Genomic DNA, 26,979 nt, shown 5'->3' on the forward strand with positions numbered 1-26,979 from the left:
GGAGAAGAGAAAGGGGGATTGCAGGGTGACAGCGGTGAGGGTCCCTTAACAATTCCAGGGATAGCAACAGTGGAGGCTGCAATTTGGCCTGGAGACAGATCTTTGTTAAAGCAGGAATTGCCAGGCTGCTCTGAGCCAGGCCCATCTTGCCCGGTATCCGGCCTCCCCCAGCTCAGCTGCTCCAGAGACCCTGCCATGGGAAGCCGGGGGCTGACCTGCCCCTGGGGCAGTTCTTCCTACCCCCAGGAGTGACAGGGGAGGGGACAGACGCTCGGCCAGTTCAGTCCTGTCTGATGTCCCAGTGGATGTTCTCTACCCCGAGAGCCGCCCTGCGACCTCGGGCAGAGCTCGGCGGTGGTGAAGGGCGGGGGGTCTAAGCCTGGGCAGGGTGGGCAGCCACTGCGGGGATTACTGGGGCTGTTGCTCATAGACGCCCCGAGCCCCTGGCTCCGTGTGCAGCGTCCCTGGAGCTCTCCAGGGAACAGAGCTTGGCGCCAAGCCCAGGACAGGCACGAGGCTCCTTTCTCCCCGGGATCACCTGGGTAACTTGCTGCCAGGAAACCGCCTTGGGCTTGACTCTGAGCTTCTCTAGGGGAAGCCGCTGGGAGCGTGGGGCTGGCCCCCCAGGTGCGTTAGAGCAGTCCTGGGCCTGCGCTTCCAGTCCCCCCCCGGGCCCTCCCGCCAGGCCCCTACACCAGCTCCCTGCACCGCCAGGGCCCAAGCGTAACAGTGAATCGGGCCTGGTCCCTCGCAGTTCGGCACTGGGACTGGGAGCTCCCAGCACAAAGCCCCCCGAGGCCGGATTTGGTTTGTCCCCAACTTCCCCCTGCAGCCTTGGCAGAGCCAGACCCTGCGCGTCACTCAGCCTGGGCAAACCCCCCCAGTGCCAGCCCCAGCCTGGCCCTGCTAGGAGCTGGCCCGGCCAGGGTAGTGCCCCAGGGAGGGGGGGTGCATGCTGTCGGTCGCACACGAGCACCCCGCTGCGCAGGGAAGGCAGGGTCCTGCCCGCAGGAGTCTGGTCTGCCTGAACCCCAGCCCCAGCTGCGAGAAGGGCCTGGCCTGGCACTGCCCAGCCCCAGCGGGACCCCTTCCCTGCCCCAGGAGTTTGCAATGTCAGTAGCGCAGAGCCCGAGGCTGGGAGACGCATGTTCTGGGCTCAGTGCTGGATTTCCCAGCCCCTTGGCCAGCTGGCCCTGGGGGATGGTGGCTGGCGCTGCCCGTTCTGCCTGCTGCATCTCGGTGTAAGTGCCCTGGGCAGGGGCTGCCTCTCGCTCGGGGCCCTGCTGTCCCCTGGGGTCTGTGCATCCGGCACAGGGGGGCCCTGATCTCACCTGCACCCACCGCCCGAGCCCCGGGGCTGGGCAGGGGGCCTGGAGCTCTGGGGTTTACATAATTCCCGGCCGTGCTGCCAAGTTGCTTTCCAAACCTGCCAGAGCCAAATGCGACCAGAGGAGAGACCCCAGCGGCCGCTGCCCGTGGGGGGGCTGGGCGGGGCCCACCCCCTTTGCAATAAGCGCTGGCTGGGGGTGGGGTGCGGGCCATGGGCCTGGCAGACCCATGCTCTCTAGCTTGCCGGGGGGTTGGCCTGTCTCTGCTCAAGGATGGGAACGAGCCTGGCCCCTCCTGCATCCTGCCGCCAGGGGCAAAGAGGGGTCCCGTGGGGTCAACGCCCCTCCCATGCCCGTCTGTGGCAAAGCCAAGGGAAGAACCCAGGAGTCCTGACTCCAGCCCCCCCCCCCCCCCGAGCCGGGACTGGAACCCAGGAGCCCCTGGCCGAGCCCGGGCCCAGGTAACCGCGGAGCTGGGGGCGGCTCTGCCCCTCCGCCGGTGGCCGCTGCGGGGTGGCCCCGGCCCCGGTCCCTCCCCAGCGCCGAGCGGCCACGCGGAGTAACTTCGGCTGCACGGCGCGCCCCGCCCGGGAGCGTTTCCACGCGGCTCCGGAGCCAGGGCGGCGCGGGGCACTGACCTGCCCGGGGCAGCCGCGCGGGGCACCCCGGGGCCGGGCCGCCGGGGAGCCGGGGAGGGGGCGCGGGGCTGGCCGGGGGCGGCGCCCCGGGCGGGAGCCGACGGGCGGGCTCGGGAGCGCGGCGGAGGCGGGCTGCGCTGAGCTGTGCCCTGGCCGGGGGCTCGGGAAAAGCTCGCTGGGGCCGGGGCTGCGCGCCTGGGCTTCTCCGCTCGCCCCGGCGCTGGGGGCGGCTCTGCGCGGGGCGCTGGGGGACCCCCCGGCTCTGGCAGGACAGGGGCTCGGTCTCCGCCGCTTGGCCGAGGGGGGGTCGGGTTACCTGCAGATTTAATCCGCACCCCCCCGGGGGGGGCGGCTCCGCGGCAGGATGGAGGGAGCCTTCCCCGCGTCCTGACATGCCCGCGGCCATGCGGGGGCTGCTGGCGCCCCAGAACACCTTCCTGGACACCATCGCCACCCGCTTCGACGGGACACGTGAGTGACCCCCGCGCCCATCACCCGCGCGTCCGGGCTCCGCACTTGGGGGCGAGGACTCGCCACCGACCCGGGTCTGATCTCCCACCCCAGCCCCTGGATCGTGCTGGGGGAGCCGCTCGGGACATGAACCGGTTCGGCCCCAGTCACCGCCCGGCCCCTGGGACACGAGGCTCGTTGGGTTGAACCGGGGGGTTGTTTTCAGTGGGACCTTCCGACCCCCAGACTCCTAAACGCTCCCGCAGGCTGGAACTGGGGTCCCGCTGTCCGGGCTGCGCCTGGGGGGCGGGGAGGGGGGCTGGTCGTGGGAGTCTGGTGAAATCCACCGGAGTCATCTGGTTATTTCCAGTGTCTCCTTCGCCCCCCCCAGTGACGTGCGTTACATCGGCCGAGCGGAGCGCAGTGTGGACAGCTGGCGCTCCCCTTGCTGGGCTGTGGGGGGAGAACCCAGGGCAGCGGCTGGCGCCAGGGGAACTTTCAGGCCAATTTCATTTGCTCTGCGGGGTCTAAAACCGCTTTGGCCTGGTAGCCAGGGTCAGGCCCCGCAGGGGGGCCAGGGGCCATCGGTTTCCTGGCTGCTTCGAGAGCCCCGACCACAAGCTCAGGTCTGTCCCCAAGTATTTGGAGTAGCCAAGTCCTGAAGGGGGGGAGAGGAGGGGACCCCAGAGGAGCGATTTAATTCACCCCCGGCTGAGCGGAGTGACAATGTCTTTAGAGCCTGTGTCTTTGAAGGGGCTTTTAAACTGGAGATGCAAACCCCCCCCCCCTGCGATAATCTATAAATACCCCGTCCGCTTGTGTAACACTCGGTAACATCCCAGCAACCGGGCTGATCCGTAAGGTGAGCATTGTCCCAGCCAACCCGGCAGATCTCTCTCTCATAGATAGATATACACACACAGCAACACACACACACACAGAGTGACACACACACAGCGCCACACACACAGAGCACCACAGCGCCACACACACACAGACACAGCGACTGACACACACACAGCGACACACACACACACAGCGACACACACACACACACAGAGACTCACATAGCGACACACGCACAGTCACACAGCAACACACACACACAGCGACAGTGACACACACACAGAATGACACACACACACACAGGAGCTGTTATATTGGGTGCGATCCAAGATGCAGCAGGGAACTTGCAGTGCGAGTTACAAACTTCTGTGAACTGGTTTGGCCCCGGCCTGCTGCGGCCCTTCCAGGAAAATCCCCAGATGTGGCGTTTGCACCCAAAGCAGCTGCTGTTTTCTTGTCTGTTTTGGAAAAGTGAGATCCGGGGGGCAAACAAGCGGCTCTTGGAAAGGGGCAGTGAGTTTAGTCCGTCCCTGGGATCAGACAGGCCAGTCTCGCTGATGGATGCCCAGAGACAGCCGGTGTCACAGATCTCGCTCCTGGGTAGTGGAACTGCACAAACAGCCTTTGCTCCTCTCCTCTGGGACGAAACGAGTGAGACTCTCGTCATGTCGGAGAGAAAACAGAACCCAGCTCTCACAGCGCCCAAGGCTCCAGGGGGTTCTCCAGCCTGGCTGGTTTTCTAGATCTGCTCTGGGGATTACGTTGGGGCAGGAGGACAGACAGACCACGGTGGTTCCTTCGGGCCTTGAAATCTAAACGCAAGGAGCTGCAGTAACAGAATACACACAAACATGCCAAAACATGCACAAACACACGCACATACACACACAAACACAGACAAACATGCACAAACACACACAAACATGCACAAACAGACACACATGCACAGACACACACACAAACATGCACACACACAGGCACAAACACATGCATGCACAAACGCACGCATGCACAAACACACACAGGCACAGGCACAAACACACGCTCACACGCACAAACACACACAAACATACGCAGGCACAAACACGCACACATGGTGCTGTGCAATTACACACCAACCGACTCCACAGTGCTGCTGCTGTCCGTGTCTGTGTGTACAGATCCCACTCGCCTGCGGCAGTGTCACTCTTGGGTGTGCACAGACACAGCCTGTGACTGGGGTGTGTGTGTACAATATGTGATATTCACACTCATGAATAATTCTACAGCTCTGCTGTTGTGCACATGTGCGAATATGGACCATCGCGTACCCACCAGTGTGCTGCTGTATCATAGGTACGGGAGTGAGTGTGTCCGTGTATCCACACACACAATGCAGCACCACTCTTGTGATCGGCAGATACGCACTGAGGGACACTTGTGCATGTAGTTTCTATTTCTACAGTCGGGTTCTGTGTCGGGTGTGCAGTGTTCCCCTGTAGAGGTGTCAAGAGTTGCGTATAGCCACACACAAATGTATGTACAGTCGGATTCCTACTCTGGGCGTACTGGAGTGCCTGTGTAGCGTATACAGAGTGTGTGTGTGCACAGATACACACACACACACAGTATTGATGTGTATATTGGTGAGATATTGGCCAGAGGCCCGTGCAGCCCCCCCCCCCCCCCGGGGGCCCTGGCTCACTCCGTGCGCCGGACGGCCTGTTCCTGGGGGCCACGACGCAGTGAACGGGGCTAGCAGGGCTGCCGTGAATGAAGCCAGGGTCTCGTGGTTAAGGCAGAAGAAAGCTGCCCTGGAGAGCTGGATTCTATCCTGGACTCTGCCACCAAGTCCCTGGGCAGTGCTGGGCATGTCACTGACAGCAAAATTGGTGGTAGGTGGTCCCCGTCCCCTCCCTCCCCGCAGACGTCTCAGGGTCTGGATGTCCAGCATAAGCCAGCTGGAGCCTGAGTGTTGGCCTGGCCTGGCGGAGTGAGCACCGGGTTCGGAGTCAGGCGGCCCTGAGGGTTAATTCTGCTTCTGCCCCGATTCACTTTGTGGCCTGGGGCACGTCTCTGTTTCCCTGGCTCTCCCGGGGGGACCACGGTGCTGTCGGGAGCAGTGAGGGCACCCGAGAAAACCCCGGGAGGAAATGGACGTTTCTGTTCCTTGCAACAATGGCAGGAGTTGCTGACTGAGCAGGATACAAATACTGAACAGTTGCCTCCTTCTCTGGGCCCTGCCCATGGCCTGGGCCACCGGGGCCGTGTGCTGGACAGGGGGCTTGGCAGGAGAGAGCCCAGCTGAGGTCTCCCTCCTCCCCGCAGAAGACGTCCGTTTCCCAGGCCTTTCCCGTGTCCTGTGCTGCTGTTTCAGCCGGGACAAGGGCCCAGCACTGGGGAATAGTCACCTTCAATGAGGATTTTGCCCTGCTGGCGACACAAGCTGGGGCTTACAAAGTTGCTATCTCAGCCAAACCTGGCTGGAATGTCATGAGACAAAGAAAAGGTACTTCCCTGGCCCCAGGGCTCTCTCCCTGCTGCATGTCACCAGCCTGCTGCAAACAGTGGAGGTGGTTTATTAATGGAAGGGGTCAGGCAAACTAAATGCAGGGGTCATGTCCAGCTCCCTCACAGGGTGTGTGTGAGGTCACACCAGCACGGCTGCTGGGCTCTGTGTGTGTGTGCACAGATGGGCCAGGGTCACTGCTGGAGGGGTCTGTGTGCCTGGGGATGGGGGGGGCTCTCTGGGTTAGACAATCCTGTGTTGATGGGCAAGTGATGTCCATTTCTCCAGTGTCCTTGCTGCAGGCTGGGGTGGGTGGATGATCAGGTTTGGGGGAACGTCAGTCAGCCCTTCCCCTTCTGTTATAGTCCTGCAATGGAACCTTGACTGTGCCGATCTCTGCTGGGCATTGGCACCTCACCCGCCAGCGCCTGGCCAGGGCCCCCTGGATTCAAACCCAGCCCCAAAGATCCCACCCCAAGTGTTCCGCAGAGCAGCAAATGAATTCAGCACCTCGGCCAGCTCCCCGAGTTCCTTCCCGCCCCGCAGGGCCAATCCGTGGTGCGGGAGGCCTTGGCCGGGGTCAGGCGCGCCCCAAATCCCCACTAGGAACAGAGCTTCGAGGGAGGGGGGCCCTGGCCTCGGTTTGCCAGAGCTGGGAATGGGCGACGGGATGGTTCACTGGATGATTCCCTGTTCTGTTCATTCCCACGGGGGCCCCCGGCACTGGCCGCTGTCAGCAGACAGGGCACTGGGCTAGACAGACCCCTGGTCTGACCCAGTCTGGCCGTTCTGATGGTCTTAGTTTCTTTGTGGGGCTTGGAGCCCGCCAGACGCGGATCTGGCTTGGAGTTCCTGGGGCCAGCAAACATCCAGCACCGGGACGGCTGGGCTGACGGTTCAGACTTTGAATTGGCCCCTGGTTTTGGTTCCCAGCTCTGCCACGGACACGTCATCGCTCTGTACCTCAGTTTCCCCTCTCTAGGTCTCTTACTCTGTGCCCAGTGGGCTTCGAGGTGCTACCCGTGAGCCATCAAACAATCTCCCTGAAACCAAAGAGGGCAGCTTGGGAGTGAGTGTCGTCCAGAGCGTGGGCCCCTGACACCCACCAGCGAGCGAAGGCAGCCCGTGTCTGGACAGCAAAGCAGATGCCCCGTGGCGTGTAGGCAGCAGTGAGAGCTCAGGGGTGTGGTGCCCGGAGCTCCCCCTCTAGGCTGGGTCAATAGACTTATCTCTGGGGAAACTGAGGCAAAGGGAGGGGATGAGACAGGCCCAAGGTGGCGCTGGGCTCCCCAGGCCTGTGGGTTAGCTGCCAGCCCAGCTCTTCTCACTGGGGCATGGTCCTGAACGTTCAGCTGCAGAAACCTCCGGGCCCATCTCTGCTCATGGAGAGCAGCCCCAAAATACCGGCCCGGCATATGTGCCTCCATCTGTCTGCACAGCAGGTGGCCGGTTCCCCCGTCCTCCTGCTCCGCCTACTGCCCACAGCTCCCTGCTCTCCCGCGGGCAGCGCCGGAGCTGCAGCAGGCGGTGCATGGACGGGGAGCGAGGATCCCCCTGGGCCCCAACCCCACCGCGGGCCAGGCCGGGGGACTGGATGTGTGGCAGCTCCGAGGGCCCCCTGCTCGCTCCAGACAGGGCTGGGCACTAGGGGGCGCTGTGCAGCAGGGAGCGGGGGGGGTCAGCAGGGGGCGCTCTCCCCTGGCAGACAGGGCTGGGCACTAGGGGGCGCTATGCAGCAGGGAGCGGAGGGGGCCAGTAGAGGGCGCTCTCCCCTGGCAGACAGGGCTGGGCATTAGGAGGCGCTGTGGTGCAGGGAGCCGGGGGGGTCAGCAGGGGGCGCTCTCCCCTGGCAGACAGGGCTGGGCACTAGGGGGCGCTGTGCAGCAGGAGGGGGGGCTCAGGAGGGGGCTGACCCCACCAGCCCCCAGCGCTAGGGGGTGCCAACTTGCAGATGAAGCGTGTTTCACGGAGGTGCAGGCTCCCGGCCCCAGCTCCGGTGGTTCCCAGGGCCCATGCAGAGCTATCCCCCCAGGCTGGGGCAGCTCGGTCGTACCCCCACCAGCACCCGCCCTCCGCTGCAGGACGCACGGCCGAGGGGAGCCCAGCCGGCCCCAGCCCTGAGCGAGCGCTCGCCCCGAGTTTGTTCTACAGACAGACTACTTTCCCTGAGTAGGCGGAAGGATACGGTTATAGACAGCAGCACGTGGTGTCCCCGGGTATAAATAGCCTTCGCTGAGAACAGAACAATAGCTCTGCCACCTGTGCTGGGGCCGGGCCCTGGGGAAGCAGGAGCTGGGGGGCGGGGGAGGCTGCATGACTGCCCCCCCGCCCTGCGCCCCCTGCACACGCGTGCTGCTCGCGTGGGATCACATGCCACGGGCCAGATCCCAACCCAGGGCCTCTCCCAGTGGGGCCAAGCGGGTTCATCTGAGCCTGGCTGGGAGCAGCCCAAGCCGGGGGCCTGGGGGGGCCTGGCGTCTGCTGGGGGGGAGGTGTAGGGGAGACAGGTGGGAAAGGGACATGCCCCGGTCTGCTGATTTTGTCCCTGAGGTGAAGCTCTGAGCGGGGGGGAGCTTGGCTGGGAGCCAGGACGCTTGGGGTCTAGGCCCTGCTCGGGCGGGGGCGTTCAGAGCCCTTGGAGCGGGAGACGTGGGGTCCCTTCCCAGCTCTAGCACTGACCCACTGGGTGACTTTGGACAATTCCCATCTGCTCTCTGCCTCAGTTTCCCTGTGCCCCAGACACTGCTTCTCCCCGCGCCCTGCCCGGCTGGCTGGGGAACGGAGGCAATCCTTGCTCCAGGAGCTGATCGCTATAAATACCCGAGCCCCTTCCCCCTCCCCAGCTTGCCGTGAGTAACAGCAGCAGGCAAATTACAGAGCAGGGCCTGGGCGCCCGCGGCACACACCGCGCTGTCAGCCTGGGCTGAGCAGGGGTGTCGCGAGGAGCCGGCTGCGCCCAAATTCCCTTGGAATTGCCAGGGGGTGCAGGGCGCCAAGCCCCGAGACGAGCCTTGGTGGCGATGCGGGGGGCCCTCGGGCTGGGGTCCGATCCCCAGAGGCGGGTTCCTCGGGGAGGCCCAGGGGCCTGGCTGCGAACAGCAGAGACTGAACATGTGGCTCTGGGGTTCGCACAGGCGGCCCTGGCGTGGTGCGGCGGGAGGGGACTCGCTGGGCGTGATGCCAGTCCCTCCGGGCTTTTCCTGTGCCCTTCTCAGCCTGGGTGCCAAGAGGGCGCTTGGCAGGGCTTGTGCAGCGCTGAAATGCAGCTGCCTCTGGGGTGGGATGCAGCAGCTGTTGGGCAGCATGGTTACTGCGCTTCAGGCTGGGGGTGAAATCTCCCTGCTTGGGCCCCTGCTCTCTGCAGCGCCTGGGGTCAGAGCCAGGCTGGGGCGGGGATCGGGGGGGCATGTTAGGGCCTTGAAAGGAACAAGTCTGCTGTTCAGCAGCCCTGACCCCCAGCGGGGGTTGGGCCAGGCCGGAGCCACGGGCTGGGTTAGCCCCTCGGTGGCTGGCGCTGGCTTGGGGCTGGGGGAGGAGATGCAGCCGGCTGGGGTGTGTGGGTAGCTCTCCACCCTGGCGGGCTGGCCCGGCTCCCCGTGGCTGTTTGGCCCCGAGGGGATCGCATCATCTCTGCGCTCCCGGGGAGCCCCGGACACATGGTCCCAGGCACAGGGCGAGGCGCCCCGGCCAAGGCCCCGGTGGTGGCAGGAGATTAATTCGGGGAGATGCCCCAGTGCCCAGCCCCCGACCAACCCACCCCGGCTGTTCCCATTCCCCACAGGGCTGGAGCGTGAGCTGGGCATTAAAATCCTCTTCCTGTGACGGGCCCAAGCCCCAGGCGGAGCCAGTGAGGCCAGCCTGGGCTGGAAAACAACCGCGGACACTGCACAGACACAGCCCCGCGGCCCGAGCCCGGCGAGCCCCCGTCAGCTGGCCCGGGCCAACGCGGGTCTCTGATTGCCGGGGTGTGAGCGCGGCCGAGGCCCGGCTGGTGCCGCGAGCCGGGGCAGGAGGCCAGGCCAAGCGCTCTCAGCTGTGTTGTTGTTTAAGCACCGGGCCCATGTGGGACCCCCCCGGGGCGGCACTTTGCGGCTCAGCCAGGCTGGGGTGCAGCGACGCTGTCTCTCAGGGGAGCCCCTCCTGCAGCTGAGTGCAATTAGCCGGTGGAGCTGCCCCCAGGGGCCGTTACCTGGGGTGATTTACAGCTGCAGCCTGGGGAATGGGAAGCTACTGGGCGCTGGGGGGGGGCTGGGCTCCGGGGGGGGGATGTCCCCTCCCCCCAAAATGCCCTTTAGTTTTGGGAACCCGTGTTACATTCCACAGCGGGGCAGAGCCCCCCCAGCCACCCCCGGCCTGGCCCCCACATGGAGCAAGGTCCCCAGGGCGGGGGGCACGGTGGGGTCAAGCTGGGAGCAGCCGTTCTCTCCCCCCCACCCTGCTTGTGTCCCCCCCTTGCTGCTGTTCAAATGCAAATGTATGCAAATGAGGCAGGGCTGGGAGTGGGCTCCGGCTCTCAGCTGGTGCGAACGAGGCAGGTTCTGTCCAAATGGCGCAGAGATGACTAACCGCGCCGGGAGCCACGGGGTAAAAATAGCCCGAGCGGGGCCTGCAGGTGCAGACACCCCCGGGCACGTGGAAGATGGGGGCTGGGCACCTGGGCTGCCCCTCCCCCCATCCCAACCTTCCAGTCCTGCCCGCTCCCCCACTGACCACAGCAAGACCCACCAGCCTCGCGCTCCCCAAGCCCTGCCCCAGTGCCTTCCTCTATGCCCTGCTCTGTGCCCATCCCCACGCCCTGCTCCGGCGCTGGCCACTCTGCCCTGCTCCGTGCCCGTCCCCACACCCTGCCCCAGCGCTGGCCGCTCTGCCCTGCTCTGTGCCCATCCCCACGCCCTGTCCTGGCGCTGGCCGCTCTGCCCTGCTCTGTGCCCATCCCCACGCCCTGCCCCGGCGCTGGCCGCTCTGCCCTGCTCTGTGCCCATCCCCACGCCCTGCCCCGGCGCTGGCCACCCTGCTCTGTGCCCGTCCCCACGCCGGCTGCTCTGTGCCCATCCCCACGCCCTGTCCCGGCGCTGGCCGCTCTGCCCTGCTCTGTGCCCGTCCCCACACCCTGCCCCAGCGCTGGCCGCTCTGCCCGGCGCTGGGTGCCCGTCCCCACACCCTGCCCCAGCGCTGGTCGCTCTGCCCTGCTCTGTGCCCGTCCCCACACCCTGCCCCGGCGCTGGCCGCTCTGCCCTGCTCTGTGCCCGTCCCCACGCCCTGCCCCGGCGCTGGGTGCCCGTTCCCACGCCGGCGCCTGGTGTCTTGCAGACAGTAACTTCGTGCTGGGCAATGCGCAGGTGCGCAGCACCTTCCCGGTGGTGTACTGTTCCGACGGTTTCTGCGACCTGACGGGTTTCTCGCGGGCCGAGGTCATGCAGCGCTGCTGCGCCTGCACCTTCCTCTACGGGCCCGACACCAGCGAGCTCGTCCGCCAGCAGATCCGCAAGGCGCTGGACGAGCGCCAGGAGTTCAAGGCCGAGCTGGTCCTCTACAGGAAGAGCGGTGAGTGAGCGGGACAGGGCGGGGCGGGGCGGGGGCTCGGTGCCCACCAGGGGCCCATGTGCCACCCACCACCGGGAGCCGGGACGCCTGGGTTTTCTCCCCAGCTCTGGGAGGGGAGGGGGGTCTATTACTTAGAGCAGGGGGACGGGGCTGGCAGCCAGGACTCCTGGGTTCTCTCCCCAGCTCTGCCCTGCTGCACACGCTCAGAGGCAAGTCCCTCCGTGCCTCAGTTTCCCCTTCAGTTCTGGTGGGGAGGGGGGGTTGGGAGGGCTAATCCCCTCGGCGCCCTGGGGGGTAGAGGGAGCGAGCACAGCGCTCTGGGCCGTTAGCAGCTCCCCGCTGTCCCCCAGGTGCCCCCTTCTGGTGCCTCCTGGACGTGGTGCCCATTAAGAACGAGAAGGGCGAGGTGGCGCTTTTCCTGGTCTCCCACAAGGACATCACCGACAGCAAGAGCCGGCCGGGTGCCGAGAGCTGGAAGGAAGGTGTGTGTGTGTGTGGGGGAGCCTGGGGGGCATTGCGGGGGGGGGGGGGTCTGCAGGCAATCTCCATGGCAACTGGGCCTTAGAGACAGCCCCAGACACTCACGCTGGCTGGCCAAGCAAATCGTGGGCCCTTCAGAGGCTGGGTCACGTGCAGGGTAACAGCCTGCTACTGCTGCCATCTGGTGGAGTGACTCCTCTAGCTCCAGCTGCAGCGGCCTGGTCCGCGAGTGGAGAAGGGCCCGGGTTGGATGCGGGGGTCGCATGTTACACAGATGCACACGACACGTGTGCGGAATGGATTTTGCTACGTGCACCAATATGGAGGTGACGTGTGACACATCACAAAATTCATGTGGCGGGGGTGGGGCCGAGGGGTTTGGAGTGTGGCAGGGGGCTCGGGGCTCGGGCAGAGGGTGGGGGTGGGCTCTGGGGTGGGGCCAGGGATGAGGGGTTTGGGGTGCAGGCTGCCCTGGGGCTGCGCCGACCCCCCCCCCCGCTCTCCCCACAGCAGCCCCTGGACTGGGGGGAGGGGTGGTGGCGCAGCTTAGAGGGAACGTAGATGCTGACGCCCCGTCCCATTGCCCCCCCGGGGTGCCCCTAATGTCCGCTGCTCCCCCCCTCTCTCGGGCAGGTGGGAAGCGCCGGTTCAGCCGGGCCGGCGCCACAGGATTCAATGCCAACCGGCGCCGGAGCCGAGCCGTGCTCTATCACCTCTCTGGGCACCTGCAGAAACAGGGCAGGAGCAAACACAAACTCAACAAGGTGCATGGGGGGGCCGGGCTGTGAGTGGGGGGTTGGGGACGAGACCCTGAGTTGGGGCTGGCGGTGGGGGGTCCCTGGGGGAGGGCGGGGGGCTGCCTGGGTCGGAGGGGTCTGGGGACAGGCTAGTGGGGTTCCCTGGGGGAGGGCGGGGGGCTGCCTGGGTCAGACGGGTCCGGGGGCAGGCTGGTGGGGTTCCCTGGGGGAGGGGCTGACCCCGGCGCTGACCCCGGCCCCTTGCCCAGGGCGTGTTCGGGGACAAGCCCTCGCTCCCCGAGTACAAGGTGGCCGCGATCCGGAAGTCTCCCTTCATCCTGCTGCATTACGGCGCCTTCAAGGCCGGCTGGGACGGGCTCATCCTTCTGGCCACGCTCTATGTGGCCGTGACGGTGCCCTACAGCGTCTGTGTCGGCGCCGGCTCCGACGAGGGGCTCCCGGCCGGCCGCGGCCCCCCCAGCGTCTGCGACCTGTGTGTGGAGATCCTCTTCATCCTGGGTAAGGAGTCTGGGTGCCACACCCTGCCCGGCTACCCCAGCTCTGCCGGTGCCCCCAATCCCGACCCACAGCCCCCCACCCGGCTACGACACTGCCAGCTCTGCCGGTGCCCCCAATCCCGACCCACAGCCCCCTGCCCGGCTACCCCACTGCCAGCTCTGCCAGTGCCCCTCACACCCGACCCGCAGCCCCCCGCCCGGCTACCCCACTGCCAGCTCTGCCAGTGCCCCTCACTCCCGACCCGCAGCCCCCCGCCCGGCTACCCCACTGCCAGCTCTGCCAGTGCCCCTCACTCCCGACCCGCAGCCCCCCGCCCGGCTACCCCACTGCCAGCTCTGCCAGTGCCCCTCACTCCCGACCCGCAGCTCCCCGCCCGGCTACCCCACTGCCAGCTCTGCCGGTGCCCCTCACTCCCGACCCGCAGCCCCTGCCGTCCCAGCCCTGGCTCTTTGCTTGGTGCTCTCGCAGGCCAGGACCCCTCCTCCCCACGGGGGCTGCGCTGAGGCCATCGAGCTCAGTTCACTGGTGACTCCGCCCCCCCCGTTAACCCCACGGGCGCTGTGCTCCCCGCAGACATCGTGCTCAATTTCCGCACCACCTTCGTCAGCAAGTCGGGCCAGGTGGTGTTCGACCCGCACTCCATCTTCCTGCACTACCTCAGCACCTGGTTCCTGCTGGACCTGGTCGCCGCCCTGCCCTTCGACCTGCTCTACGCCTTCAAGGTCAACGTGGTGAGTCGGCCCCGGGGGGAGAGGAGGGGAGGGCCCCGGGGCTGGAGCCCCCAAGCACCAGCAAAGCCGGGAATTCAGCTCCCCAGGGACCGTGGGACTGAGCCAGCCCCACTCCAGCCCCCAGCCAATCTCCCCCTTGGGCCCACCAGCTCCAGCCCCATATCGGCCTTTGCCAGCCGCAGCCCAGCCCTGCTGGGTGTCTGGGGGACCCCCCTGCAGTGCCCTTCCCCACGCCCGCGCTCTCTCCCCGCAGTATTTCGGGGCTCACCTGCTGAAGACGGTGCGGCTGCTGCGGCTGCTCCGGCTGCTGCCGAACCTGGACCGGTACTCGCAGTACAGCGCCGTGGTGCTGACGCTGCTCATGATCGTCTTCGCCCTGCTGGCCCACTGGGTCGCCTGCGTCTGGTTCTTCATCGGCCAGCTGGAGATCGAGAGCAGCCGCTCGGAGGTGCCGGAGATCGGTATGTGGGGCACACGCGTGTGCACGGGGCACCCCCGCCGCTCTGCACCACACGTGTGTGATTGCCCAGTCACAACAGGTGTGCACCCGCCGCTCTGCACCACACGTGCAATTGCACACCCAGTCACAACAGGCGCACCGGCCGCTCTGCACCACATGTGTGCGATTGCACACCCAGTCATAACAGGTGTGCACCTGCCACTCTGCACCACACACGTGCAATTGCACACCCAGTCATAACAGGCGTGCACCTGCCGCTCTGCACCAAACGTGCGATTGCACACCCAGTCATAACAGGCGTGCACCTGCCGCTCTGCACCAAACGTGCGATTGCACACGCAGTCATAACAGGTGTGCACCTGCCACTCTGCACCACACACGTGCAATTGCACACCCAGTCATAACAGGCGTGCACCTGCCGCTCTGCACCAAACGTGCGATTGCACACCCAGTCATAACAGGCGTGCACCTGCCGCTCTGCACCAAACGTGCGATTGCACACCCAATCATAACAGGTGTGCACCTGCCACTCTGCACCACACACGTGCAATTGCACACCCAGTCACACCAGGAGGACACCTGCTGCTCTGCTCTACATGTGCGATTGCACACCTAGTCATAACTGGCGTGCACCTGCCGCTCTGCACCAAACGTGCGATTGCACACCCAGTCACAACAGGCATACACCCACCGCTCTGCCCCACGTGTGTGTGCACAAGACACACCCCAACACGTGCACCTGCCACTCTGCACCACACAGGTGCAATCGCATGCTCAGTCACAATAGGCGTACACCTGCTGCTCTGCACGACACGTGTGTGATCGCACACCCACTCACAACACGTGTGCACCTGCCTCTGTGATCCATGTGCCCACACGGGGGAGCATGCATAGCTACAGACATACATGTACACTCCAGTCTGAGGTGCCCCTACTAAGCCCATCCCTCGCCAGTGCGCCCCAGGCTGCCCTGCCCCTGCCCCTGCCCTGGGCTCGCTCACACCGTGGGGCAGGCCCTCCCTCTGGGCCCCTGCCCCAGCTCGTCCCAGCCTGGGGGGCTGCTTGTGCTCTGCCCCGGGGGGGCTTTGACCCATCTCCCCCCCGCAGGTTGGCTCCAGGAGCTGGCGCGGCGTCTCGAGACCCCCTACTACCTGGCGAGGAAGAGTTGCAGATTCCCGGCCAACGGGACGGGCCTGGGGGGGCCCCCCGGAGCCAACTGCAGCTTCAACGGGAGCAACTGGGAGCTGCTGGGGGGCCCGTCTCTGCGCAGCTCCTACCTGACCTCGCTCTACTTCGCCCTCAGCAGCCTGACCAGCGTCGGCTTCGGCAACGTCTCGGCCAACACCGACACCGAGAAAATCTTCTCCATCTGCACCATGCTCATCGGGGGTGAGGGGGTGGGGGGAGCAGGGCACCGGGCAGAGGTGGGGGAGCAGGGCACCGGGCGGGGGGGGCAGGGCACCGGGCAGGGAAATCAGGGCCCCTGGACGGGGGGCACTAGGGGAGTGGGGGGGCTGCAGGACATTGGGTGCGGGGCACCAGGGGAGCAGAGCCCTCAGGGGGAGGCAGACACAGGGCCGGTGGGCAGGGCACTGAGGGTGGGGGACTGAGGGCTTTGAGGCCACGGTGAGGGGCACCAGGGAGCTGGGGGTGCTGGCAGAGGCATGAGGGGCAGAGGGGCGGCCTGGCGGGGAGGGGAACGGGGGCATGGAGGGTGCCCGGGGGGGTTAGGTGCTGGGCGAGGCGGGAGTGGTGTGGGGGTTACTGGGGGTGACCGGCAGGGGAGGATCAGGCTGCCCCCCAATCTCTGTACCAGGACCCCAGTGACCTCGTCTCCTGGGCACTTTGCATCCCGGCCTCCCAACAAGGGATGGGGCTCGGGGAGCCCTGGGGGGGCCTGTGGGGAGATGTAGCCCCCACCCCCAACCGCCTGTGCCCACCCCATCCCACAGTCTCACCCGGGCTCTGGATACGGCAACGGGCAGTTGCCATGGAGACGGGTGAGCGCCTGTCGTGTGAGTGGGCGGGCGGGCGGGGGCTTCGCCCACAGACGCTGCCAAGGGGGATCACTAGCCGCAGGAGGTGGCCCCCTCCCCCACCCGGCACCCAGGCGCCCCCTGCTCTGCCCCCCATGGGTGGCTAATGCCCCTCACTCCCGACCCGCAGCCCCTGCCAGCCCAGCCCTGGGCTCCCCCCTTCCCCGGCTCTGCCGGTGCCCCTCACTCCCGACCCACAGCCTCTGCTTGCCCAGCCCTGCCCCCCCAGCTCTGCCGGTGCCCCTCACTCCCGACCCGCAGTCCCTGCTAGCCCAGCCCTGGGTCCCCCCAGCCCTGCCGGTGCCCCTCACTCCCGACCCACAGCCCCTGCTCCCCACAGCCCTGGGCTCCCCACAGCCCTGCCGGTGCCCCTCACTCCCAACCCACAGCCCCTGCTTGCCCAGCCCTGCCCCCCCAGGTCTGCTGGTGCCCCTCACTCCCGACCCGCAGCCCCCTGCTAGCCCAGCCCTGCCCCCCCCCCAGCTCCGCCGGTGCCCCTCACTCCAGACCCGCAGCCCCTGCTAGCCCAGCCCTGGGCTCCCCCCAGCTCTGCTGGTGCCCCTCACTCCCGACCCACAGCCCCTGCTAGCCCAGCCCTTCCCCCCCCAGCTCTGCCGGTGCCCCTCACTCCCGACCTGCAGCCCCTGCTAGCCCAGCCCTGAGACTCCCCCCCCCCAGCTCTGCCGGTGCCCCTCACTCCTGACCCGCAGCCCCTGAGTGGGTCTTGTCACGGAGTATTGGGGAACTCAGGGCCAGGCACCCCCGGCTTCCTGCGATTCACCATGACTCTCAGCCAGCCAGTAAAGCAGAAGGTTTATTTGGATGACAGGAATACAGTCCAAGACAGGTCTTGCAGGCACAGACAACAGGATCCCCCCACAGTTAAGTCCAGCTTGGGGTCCCAGGGCATCCCAGCCCCCCACTTTGGGAGGTCAGAGCCATCTCTGCCCCCCAGCCATCTCTCCAGCCCGCTTCCAACCCTCTGCCTTCAGCGACCCCTCCCACAGCCTTTGTTCAGTTTCCCGGGCCCCGGAGTCACCTGGCCTCCAACCCCTTCCTGGGTTCTCATGTTACATGCTCAGGTATTCGCCTTCGGGCAGACTCCCATCCCCCGATGCAGACCATCCTAGTCACACTCCCCTGTCAGCATTCACAGACCACAGTAAGAACAGTCCCAGTTCGTCACAGGTCTCTACCAAGCGCTAGGGTGGGAGCGATCGGTTCAGTCTGGCTCTGCTCTGGCGCCATGTTACACGGAGCCTGCCTGGGCCTTGTCCTTCCAAAGCGAACCCAGGCGTCCGGGCTCCCCGACCCCGGTCCTGCTCTCCCCGCAGCGCTGATGCACGCCGTGGTATTCGGGAACGTGACGGCCATTATCCAGCGCATGTACGCCCGGCGCTTCCTCTACCACAGCCGCACCCGCGACCTGCGCGACTTCATCCGCATTCACCGCATCCCCAAGGCACTCAAACAGCGCATGCTGGAATTCTTCCAGACCAGCTGGGCCCTGCACAACGGCATCGACACCCACGAGGTGAGCCCGCCCGCTGGCCCCCACTGGCCCCCCGACCCCTCCCCTGCCGGCCCCCCGCCCACCTACCCCTGGTTTCCAACCCCGCCGGCCTCCGACCCCCCCCACCCTGCCAGCCCCCCCACCTTCCTACCCCTCCCTCACCCACCCCCGCCCGACCCGCCCCCGACCATCTCACCTCCCCCCGCCAGGCTGGCAGGCAGGGCCCGTGCATCACCCTCTGCCGGACTCCTGGGGGAACGGAGCGAGTTGGCGGGGTCTCATGGACTGGGGTGGGGGTGGGGCCTTGGTGCATTGAAAACTGTGTTCACATGACAAGCTCTCACTCTAAGAGCAGGGTGGGGGGGTTTCTGGGCCTGCTGGCAGGCTGGGGGCTCCATAGGGGGCTGGCCTAGAGCAAGGGGGGAAGATGGGCCCCCCACGGAGCAGCCTGTTTTGTCTCTTCTGAGGTTGGGTTCTTGTGTGTGTGTTTTCACTCTGCCATCTCTGGGCGCCCCTCCTGGGCGGGTGGGGGGTGTGGCCTGGCGGGGGGGAGGGGCTGGGCCCCCCGAGCGGGAGCTGGGCTCGTTAATTCTGCGTTCCTCCGGCCCCCGCCCAGCTGCTGCGGAGCCTGCCAGACGAGCTGCGAGCCGACATCGCCATGCACCTGAACAAGGAGCTGCTGCAGCTGCCGGTGTTCGAGGCGGCGAGTCGGGGCTGCCTCCGCGCCCTCTCGCTCAGCATCAAGCCGGCGTTCTGCACCCCGGGCGAGTTCCTCATCCGCCGTGGCGACGCCCTGCAGGCCCTCTACTTCGTGGGCTCCGGCTCCATGGAGGTGCTGCGGGACGACACCGTCCTGGCCATCCTAGGTCTGAGCCCTGCTGGGGCAGGGCGGGGCGGGGCCGGGGAATCAGGCAGGGACGCACCCTCTGCTCGGTCCCGGTGCTGGCTAAGCCAAAGGCTTCACTGAGGATGTGCCCCTCACTCCTGACCCGCAACCCCTGCTAGCCCAGCCCTGCCCCCCCACCCCCAGCTCTGCCATTGCCCCTCACTCCTGACCCGCAACCCCTGCTAGCCCAGCCCTGCCCCCCCACCCCAGCTCTGCCGGTGCCCCTCACTCCTGACCCGCAGCCCCTGCTAGCCCAGCCCTGGGCTCCCCACCCCCTGCTCTGCCGGTGCCCCTCACTCCCGACCTGCAGCCCCTGCTAGCCCAGCCCTGCCCCCCCACCCCAGCTCTGCCGGTGCCCCTCACTCCTGACCCGCAACCCCTGCTAGCCCAGCCCTTCCCTGCCCCCCCAGCTCTGCCAGTGCCCCTCACGCCCGACCCACAGCCCCTGCTAGCCCAGCCCTGCCCCCCCCCACCTCCAGCCCTGCCGGTGCCCCTCACTCCCGACCCACAGCCCCTGCTAGCCCAGCCCTGCCCCCCCCAGCTCTGCCGGTGCCCCTCACTCCCGACCCGCAGCCCCTGCTAGCCCAGCCCTGGGCTCCCCACCCCCTGCTCTGCCGGTGCCCCTCACTCCCGACCCGCAGCCCCTGCTAGCCCAGCCCTGCCCCCCCACCTCCAGCCCTGCCGGTGCCCCTCACTCCCGACCCGCAGCCCCTGCTAGCCCAGCCCTGGGCTCCCCACCCCCTGCTCTGCCGGTGCCCCTCACTCCCGACCCGCAGCCCCTGCTAGCCCAGCCCTGCCCCCCCACCCCAGCTCTGCCGGTGCCCCTCACTCCTGACCCGCAGCCCCTGCTAGCCCAGCCCTGCCCCCCCACCCCAGCTCTGCCGGTGCCCCTCACTCCTGACCCGCAGCCCCTGCTAGCCCAGCCCTGCCCCCCCACCCCAGCTCTGCCGGTGCCCCTCACTCCTGACCCGCAGCCCCTGCTAGCCCAGCCCTGGGCTCCCCACCCCCTGCTCTGCCGGTGCCCCTCACTCCCGACCTGCAGCCCCTGCTAGCCCAGCCCTGCCCCCCCACCCCAGCTCTGCCGGTGCCCCTCACTCCTGACCCGCAGCCCCTGCTAGCCCAGCCCTGCCCCCCCACCCCAGCTCTGCCGGTGCCCCTCACTCCTGACCCGCAGCCCCTGCTAGCCCAGCCCTGCCCCCCCCCCCAGCTCTGCCGGTGCCCCTCACTCCCAACCCGCAGCCCCTGCTAGCCCAGCCCTGGGTCCCCCCAGCTCTGCCAGTGCCCCTCACTCCCGACCCGCAGCCCCTGCTAGCCCAGCCCTTCCCCCCCCAGCTCTGCCGGTGCCCCTCACGCCCGACCCGCAGCCCCTGCTAGCCCAGCCCTGGGGGTCTCTGCTGGTTTTGTGGTATAGGGATGGGGATGAGCTGCCCCTCCCCCCGAACCTCAGCAGGAGCAAAGGCAGCAGCTGTTCCCCCCCCAGGGCCCCAGATGGGCTGTAACGCCTGGGGGGGGGGGGTGTCACTGGGCCTGCTGCATCCCTGGGCCTCAGCGACCCGCCGTTTGCTCCTAGGGAAGGGCGACCTGCTGGGCTGCGACCTCTCGGGCCAGGAGCGCGTGATCAAGGCCAATGCGGACGTCAAGGGCCTGACCTACTGTGACCTGCAGTGCTTGAGTCTGCGGGGGCTGGGCGAGAGCCTGGCGCTGTACCCCGAGTTCGCCCGCAAGTTCCGCCAGGAGATCCGCGCCGAGCTCAGCTACAACCTGGGCAGCGCCGGGGCCCAGGTGAGGGGTGGGGCCGGGGCGGGGCAGCGAGCGCCCCCTAGTGCTTGGCTGGGCACCTGGGGCGGGGATCTGCTCCAGCCCCAGTGCAGCGGGGGGAGGGGGTGCAGGCCCAGTGCAATGCTGGTTGTGACGGTGCTGCCCGTGGGAGCCGGCTGAGGTCACGCAATCAGGGTGAACTGCGAACAGACCGGGGCAGACAGACCCCAACCGCTGGTGGATCTTCCAGTGCTTAGATTTACCAACCAGCTTCTGTAGGACCTCACTGGTTACTCAGAGTCCAGACAACGCAGTTCCCTTAACGTGCCCAGCCTCAGGCCTCCGTCCAGACACACGTCAGATGTGATGATGAATCTGAAAATCTGATCTCATCGTATAAAAGAAAAGGTTCTTCCAATCCCAAAGGATCAGACCCAGACCCAGGTTCAATGATAACTTAGATCCTACCCAAGATACACGCTACAGCCAATTCTTATTAACTAAACTAAAATTGATTAAAAAAGAAAAGAGAGGGTGTTGGTTAAAAGATCAATGTACAGACAGACTTGAATTCAATTCTTGAGATTCAGACACAGCAGAGATGAGCTTGTAGTTGCCAAAAGTCCTTTTAGAAATAGTCCAGAGGTTAGAGTCCAATGTCCATATTCAGGGTGACTCCAGTCAATGACTGGGGATCTCAATCCTTGTGGCTTAAGGTTTCCCCCTCTTGAAACCCAAAGAAGATCTGAGATGAAGCAGGATCGTGTCCCAGGGTTTTTATACATTTCCTGCAGCCTCTTGGCCTGAGAAAACAATAGGCTTAACTCTCCTTCCAAACATCCTGGCAATTAGCACAGGGTAATTTATCCATTAAACAGTTCAGATCCAGGTCACCACAACCTTCAAAGAGACAGAGAGACAATAATACCATTTCCCTCAAGTGTCTTTCTAAATGTTAATATTCCTTTTTCGATCTTTGAATCAAAGCTCTAGCAATAGACAAGACTTGTTTGCTTCCATCACAAGCCCTGAGCAAACATCTCCCCTTCTACCTCTAACAATGCCGGCTGCATTTCAAAGCTCTGTTCATTTACCTAGGTCAGGTCAGTGTGAGTTAATTAACTCTTTCTGGCCCTGTCACCTTTCAATATCACACTCCTAACGTCACACTGGTCTCACCCCGCTCCAGGGCAGGGGTTGGCCCCCCGCCCTACTGAGCCGATGGGGGGCCCCTCCCTTCCTCCCCCAAACCATCACTTAACATTCCTTACACTTAGTCAAATACCCCCACAATAAAAACAAATCGACACCCAAGGAGCTGCAGGAGTGAAACGGGGACGCAGGCAGAGCCCAGCAGCAGAGTGGGGGCGACCCACTTTATTGCACCCAGTGCAGCATGTCTGATCACCTGCCCTATGGGCGGGTGGCGTCTGTGTGCGCTCGGTGCAAGGAGCCGCAGAGACCGCGTCCGGGCTTGGGAGACCAGAGTGGCCGAGCTGGAGGCGCTGAGGGGGACAGAGAGGTACATAGAGGAGACTTTCCGGGACCCAGTAGAACGGTCCCAGCCCCGGTCTGACAGCCTCTGTGCTGTTGAGGAGGATGAAAGTCCCAGGGAAGAACATCCAGCCGGAGCAGAGGGAAACGATCCCATAGTTGGGACCCTCCTTCCAGATGAAGTCGTGGTCTCCTCTCGCACGGAGGATACCTCTCCGGAGGAGGGAACTCCAGGTATTAGGCAGAGACAGGTAATAGTAATGGGCGATTCGATCATTAGAAACATAGAGAGCTGGGTTTGCGATGACCGGGAGAACCGGCCTGGTGCGAAGGTTGCGGATCTCTCGAGACGTCTAGACAGACTGATGTGTAGTGCTGGGGTGGAGCCGGTGGTCGTGGTACACGTTGGTAACAGTGACCTAGGGAAGGGTAGGAGAGATGTCCTGGAGGCCAAGTGTAGGCTGCTAGGTAAGAGATTGAAGACCAGGACTCCATGGCAGCATGGTCTGAGATGCTCCCAGTTCCACGCGCAGGGCCAGTTAGCCAGGCAGAGCTTCAGGGTCTCACTGCGTGGCTGAGACGATGGAGAAGGGGGATAGATTGACTAGGAACTGGGGAAACTTAAGGGCTGGGGGAAAGCCAACAGGTGCAGAGGAACACGTGGTTCGAACAGAGACATCCCTTAGGGGAGGATCTCTTAATGGAGATGGTCTATGTCCTAGTACGGAGGAGAAGATGGAGGATGATAAAATAGAGGTAGGATCTGATGAGAAACAGTCAAATGAATAAAAGTCCCATTCAATTACATCATGTAATGGCAGACAGTTCCAAAGTGACAAGTTTTTAACGTGCTTATATACCAATGCTAGGAGTCTAAGTACTACGCTGGGTGAACTAGAGTGCCTCGTATTCAATGAGGATATTGATCGAATCGGCATCACAGAAGCTTTGGGGAAGGAGGATAATCAATGGGACACACTAATACCAGGGTACAAAGCTATCGGAAGGACAGACCAGGTCGTGGTGGTGGGGGAGTGGCGCTAGATGTGAAAGAAAGCGTCGAATCAAATGAAGTAAAAATAGTAAATGAATCAAACTGGCCCATAGAATCTCTCTGGATAGTAATCCCAGGCGCTAATCATAAGAATACCGTGGTAGGGATATATCACCGACCACCTGACCGGGATGGTGCTAGTGACTGTGAAATGCTCAGGGAGGTCAAAGAGGCTATTCAAATAAATAAAAAACTCAATAATAATGGGGGGTTTCCACTATCCCCATACTGACTGGGTACGTGTCACCTCAGCACGGGATGCAGAGATAAAGTTTCTTGACCACCTTAAATGACTGTTCTTGGAGCAGCTAGTCCTGGAACCCACAAGAGTGGAGGCAATTCTTGATTTAGTCCTAAGTGGAGTACAGGATCTGGTCCAAGCGGTGAATATAGTTGGATCGCTTGGTAATAGTGACCAGAATATAATTAAATGTAACATCCCTGTGGCGGGGAAAACACCACAGCAGCCCAGCACTGTCGCATTTAATTTCAGAAAGGGGGACGACATACAAATGAGGAGGTTAGTGAAACAGAGATTAAAAGGTTTAGCACCAAAAGTGAAATCCTTGCCAGCTGCAGGGGAACTTTTAAAAGACACCATAGTAGAGGGTCAATTTAAATGTCTCCCCCAAATTAAAAAACTTAGTAAGAGAACCAAAAAAGAGTCACTGTGGCTAAACAACCAAGTGAGAGCAGCAGTGAGAGGCAAGGTGGCATCCTTTCAAAAGTGGAAGTTAATTCCTAGTGAGGAAACTAGAAAGGAGCATAAACTCCGCACGAGAAGTGTAAAACTAGAATTAGCAAGGCCAAAAAAGATTTTGAAGAAGCTAGCCAAAGACTCTAATAGCAAAAAAATTGTAAGTACATTAGAAACAGGAAGCCACTAAACAACCAGTGGGGCCACTGGCCGATCAAAATGCAGAGGGAGCACTCAAGGACGATAAGTCCATTGCGGAGAAACTAAATGAATTCTTTGCATCGGTCTTCACGGCTGAGGACGTGCGGGAGAGCCCCACACCTGAGCCGTTCTGTTTAGGTGACAGATCTGAGGAACTGTCCCAGAATTCAGCAATGAGGCACCAGGACCAGATGGGAGTCACCCACGAATTCTGAAGGAACTCAAATGTACGGTGACCAGATGTCCTGATTTTATAGGGACAGTCCCGATTTTGGGGGCTTTTTCTTATATAGGCCCCTACCCCCCACCCCTGTCCCAATTTTGTAGACTATTACAGGGTTCAGAAAAGTGCTAGATAAGTCCCTGGAGAATAGGTCCGTCAATGGCTACTAGCCGGGATGGGCAGGGATGGGGTCCATAGTCTCTGTTTGCCAGAGCTGGGAATGGGCGACGGGATGGATCACTTGGTGATTCCCTGCTCCGTTCATCCCCTCCGGGGCACCCGGCACTGGCCGCAGTCGGCAGACAGGACCCTGGGCTGGACGGACCCTTGGTCTGACCCAGTCTGGCCGTTCTGATGTCAGTGAGAAAAGGCGCCTCGGCCTCGGGCTGGGCGCAGGCATCACTCGAGAACCCCTGAGGCCGGGGGCAGTGACCTGGCTCCGGGCGAGTGGGGCAGATGCCGGGCCAGGGAGCCCCTCCCCTGCACTGACCCCTTCTGCCCCCCAGGCCGACACCAGCTCGCTGAACGGCGACAATACCCTGCTGGAGGAGAAGGCGGCCGAGGCCGCGCAGGACGCCCCGGTGCCCCCGCCCCGCTCGCCAGCCGGCCCAGCCCTGGAGCCCGCCGAGGCACCGTCCAGCCCCCAGCTGCCCCCTGGCTGCCCCCCATCAGCCGTGGGAGCCAAGCTGCTGTCGCCCAGGAGGGGCGGCCTGCCCCGGACGCGGCGCCTGCCACCCGCTGCCGGCCTCCACAGCCTGCCCTGGATGGGGCCCCCCCGACCTCAGCCCCAGGTAAGGTGGTGCCGGGGGGGGGGCTGCTGAGCCAGGCCTGGAGTGAGGCAAACACGGGGTCGGGGTGTTTCCTGCTGGCTACCCCGGGGCTGGGTACACCCAGGCGGCTTCAGGCAATGACCCCCCATGGGGCGGGGGCGGCCCAGGGGTAATGGGAGCGGGTGGGAATGGAGCCCCCATGCTGGGTAGGGCCCCGTGGCTCCCCCAGGGCTGATGCCAGGGGGGGGGGATCCCAGCCTGCTCCCCCTGCCCTGTGCTGGGCGGCCCTGGGGCTGATGGCCGGGGAGGGGGGATGGAGCCTCTGTCCCCCCCCGTGACGGTGCCGCTCTGCACTACAGGGTGGTGGACGGCATCGAGGAAGACGCCTGCGGCTCGGATAAGTCCATGTTCAGCTTCCAGGTCGGCCCCTCGGGCCCCAACTGCAACAGCCCCTCCCCCAGGCCAGGTACTGGCAGCCCCCGGCAGGGGGCGGCTCTGGGTGGGGCTGGGCACTCGGACTCCTGGGTTCTCTCCCCGGCTCTGGGAGGGGCTGGGCACTAGGACTCCTGGGTTCTCTCCCCAGTTCTGGGAGGGGCTGGGCACTCGGACTCCTGGGTTCTTTCCCCTGCTCTGGGTGGGGCTGGGGCTTGGCCTCCTGGGTTCTCTCCCCCACTCTAGAGGGGCTGGGCACTCGGACTCCTGGGTTCTCTCCCCTGCTCTGGGTGGGGTTGGGGCTCGGACTCCTGGGTTCTCTCCCCTGCTCCAGGAGGGCTAGGTGCTAACCTGCCATCTCCCCTTGCCCCAGAGAGCGGGTTGCTCACCATTCCCCTGGGCCCCGCGGAGCTGACGGGCGCCGACGCCATCGAGAAGCTGCGGCAGGCGGTAAGTGCGTGGGGGGGCTCAGCATGTGGGCAGCCAGCGCCCCTGGCATCGTGCCCTGGGTGGGACCCAGGGGGGTGGGGGAGAGCATTGGTACTGGGTACCCGTGCACTGGATTCAGGGAGCCCCAGGCCAGGGGAGGGGGCCTGGGCGTGGTTCCCCCACCCAGCTCGTGGGCCCCTGCCTGGCCCAGGGTGCTGCCCCTGGCACTCACCCCTCTCCCTGCCCCCAGGTGGCCGAGCTGTCGGGGCAGGTCCTGCAGATGCGCGAGGGGCTGCAGTCGCTGCGCCAGGCTCTGCAGCTCTTCCTGCTGTCCCAGCCGCCGGCTCCGCTCGCCCGCCCCGAGGGCACCGCCTCCTACGCGGCCTCGGCCTTCCCCGGCACCACCCTGCTGCAGCCGCTGCGCGTGGAGACGGGCATCCCGGCCTTCTTCCTGCACAGCGCTGCGCCCGGCCCGTGTCTCAACGCAGCCTGCCCCCGCGCCCGGCCGGCGCCCCCCTGGGCCTGGGGCCCACCTGCCTCCCACAGCGCCCCGTGGACCTCAGCAGGGGGGACAGACACGGAGCTCGGCAGCACGTGGCCAGCGGCCGGCCCCAGGGACCTCACTGCTCCCACGGCAGCACCGGCCTCCCCTGGCCCCCATGGACACTACGGGGCCACGCCCCCGCCACAGGCTCCGCCAGCCCCTGAGACGGACCCCCCGGGACCTCCAGCTCCGGCCGCTTTGCCTCTGCCCTGGGACCCGCCCGGCCTGGAGATGGTGCTGCTGGGCTGCCACGGTGCCGTGAGTGCCCCCTGCTGGCCCCGGGAGGAGGGCACAGGCATGTGAAGGCTGCACCCTCACACACAGTGGGATTTTTCTGCCCCCCTGGAGAGCCAGGGGGCCTGGCTGGGCCGCACAGCCCCTGTAGGGAGCCCCCGCCGGCCACGGGCCTCGTTCCCAACCCAGCACTGCCGCTGGGGGCCGCCCCCCATGAGCACTGCCACAAGGGGGCCAGCACAGGAGCTGCCCCCCGGAGCTTGTGGAAGAGCCGGGTTCCACCCGCCCCCGAGGGCACAGCCGGCGGCGAAGGGGCAGGGCCCCGCCTGGCCTGAGGAACGGGGGGGAGGCAGTGGGGGGCAGCCGGGCTTCCAGTCCATAGGGCTTCCCCTCCCCCTCCCTTTTTACATTAAAACAGCTGCATTTTGATCTCTGGTCTTGTGTCGATTTTGGCCCCTGCCCTGGCGCTGTGGGGCAGTGGTGGGCC

The 26,979-nt window shown here is 64.9% G+C and overlaps 1 protein-coding gene across 1 annotated transcript; it reads left to right on the plus strand.

The window, feature by feature from the left end:
* The first annotated feature begins 2,193 nt into the window (after positions 1–2,193).
* On the plus strand, positions 2,194–26,921 carry KCNH3 (potassium voltage-gated channel subfamily H member 3). Its single transcript, XM_054012225.1, is given in 16 exon segments — positions 2,194–2,437; positions 11,061–11,294; positions 11,645–11,776; positions 12,408–12,538; positions 12,781–13,030; positions 13,604–13,761; positions 14,015–14,222; positions 15,329–15,610; positions 17,592–17,791; positions 18,387–18,636; positions 20,227–20,438; positions 24,590–24,850; positions 24,852–24,874; positions 25,213–25,319; positions 25,659–25,735; positions 25,965–26,921. Coding segments are annotated over 16 exon segments (3,201 nt in total). The 5' UTR covers positions 2,194–2,358; the 3' UTR covers positions 26,562–26,921.
* The last annotated feature ends 58 nt before the right edge of the window (positions 26,922–26,979 follow it).

The sequence above is a fragment of the Malaclemys terrapin genome, chromosome 23 (assembly GCF_027887155.1).
Source record: "Malaclemys terrapin pileata isolate rMalTer1 chromosome 23, rMalTer1.hap1, whole genome shotgun sequence".
NCBI classification, from domain to species: domain Eukaryota; kingdom Metazoa; phylum Chordata; order Testudines; family Emydidae; genus Malaclemys; species Malaclemys terrapin.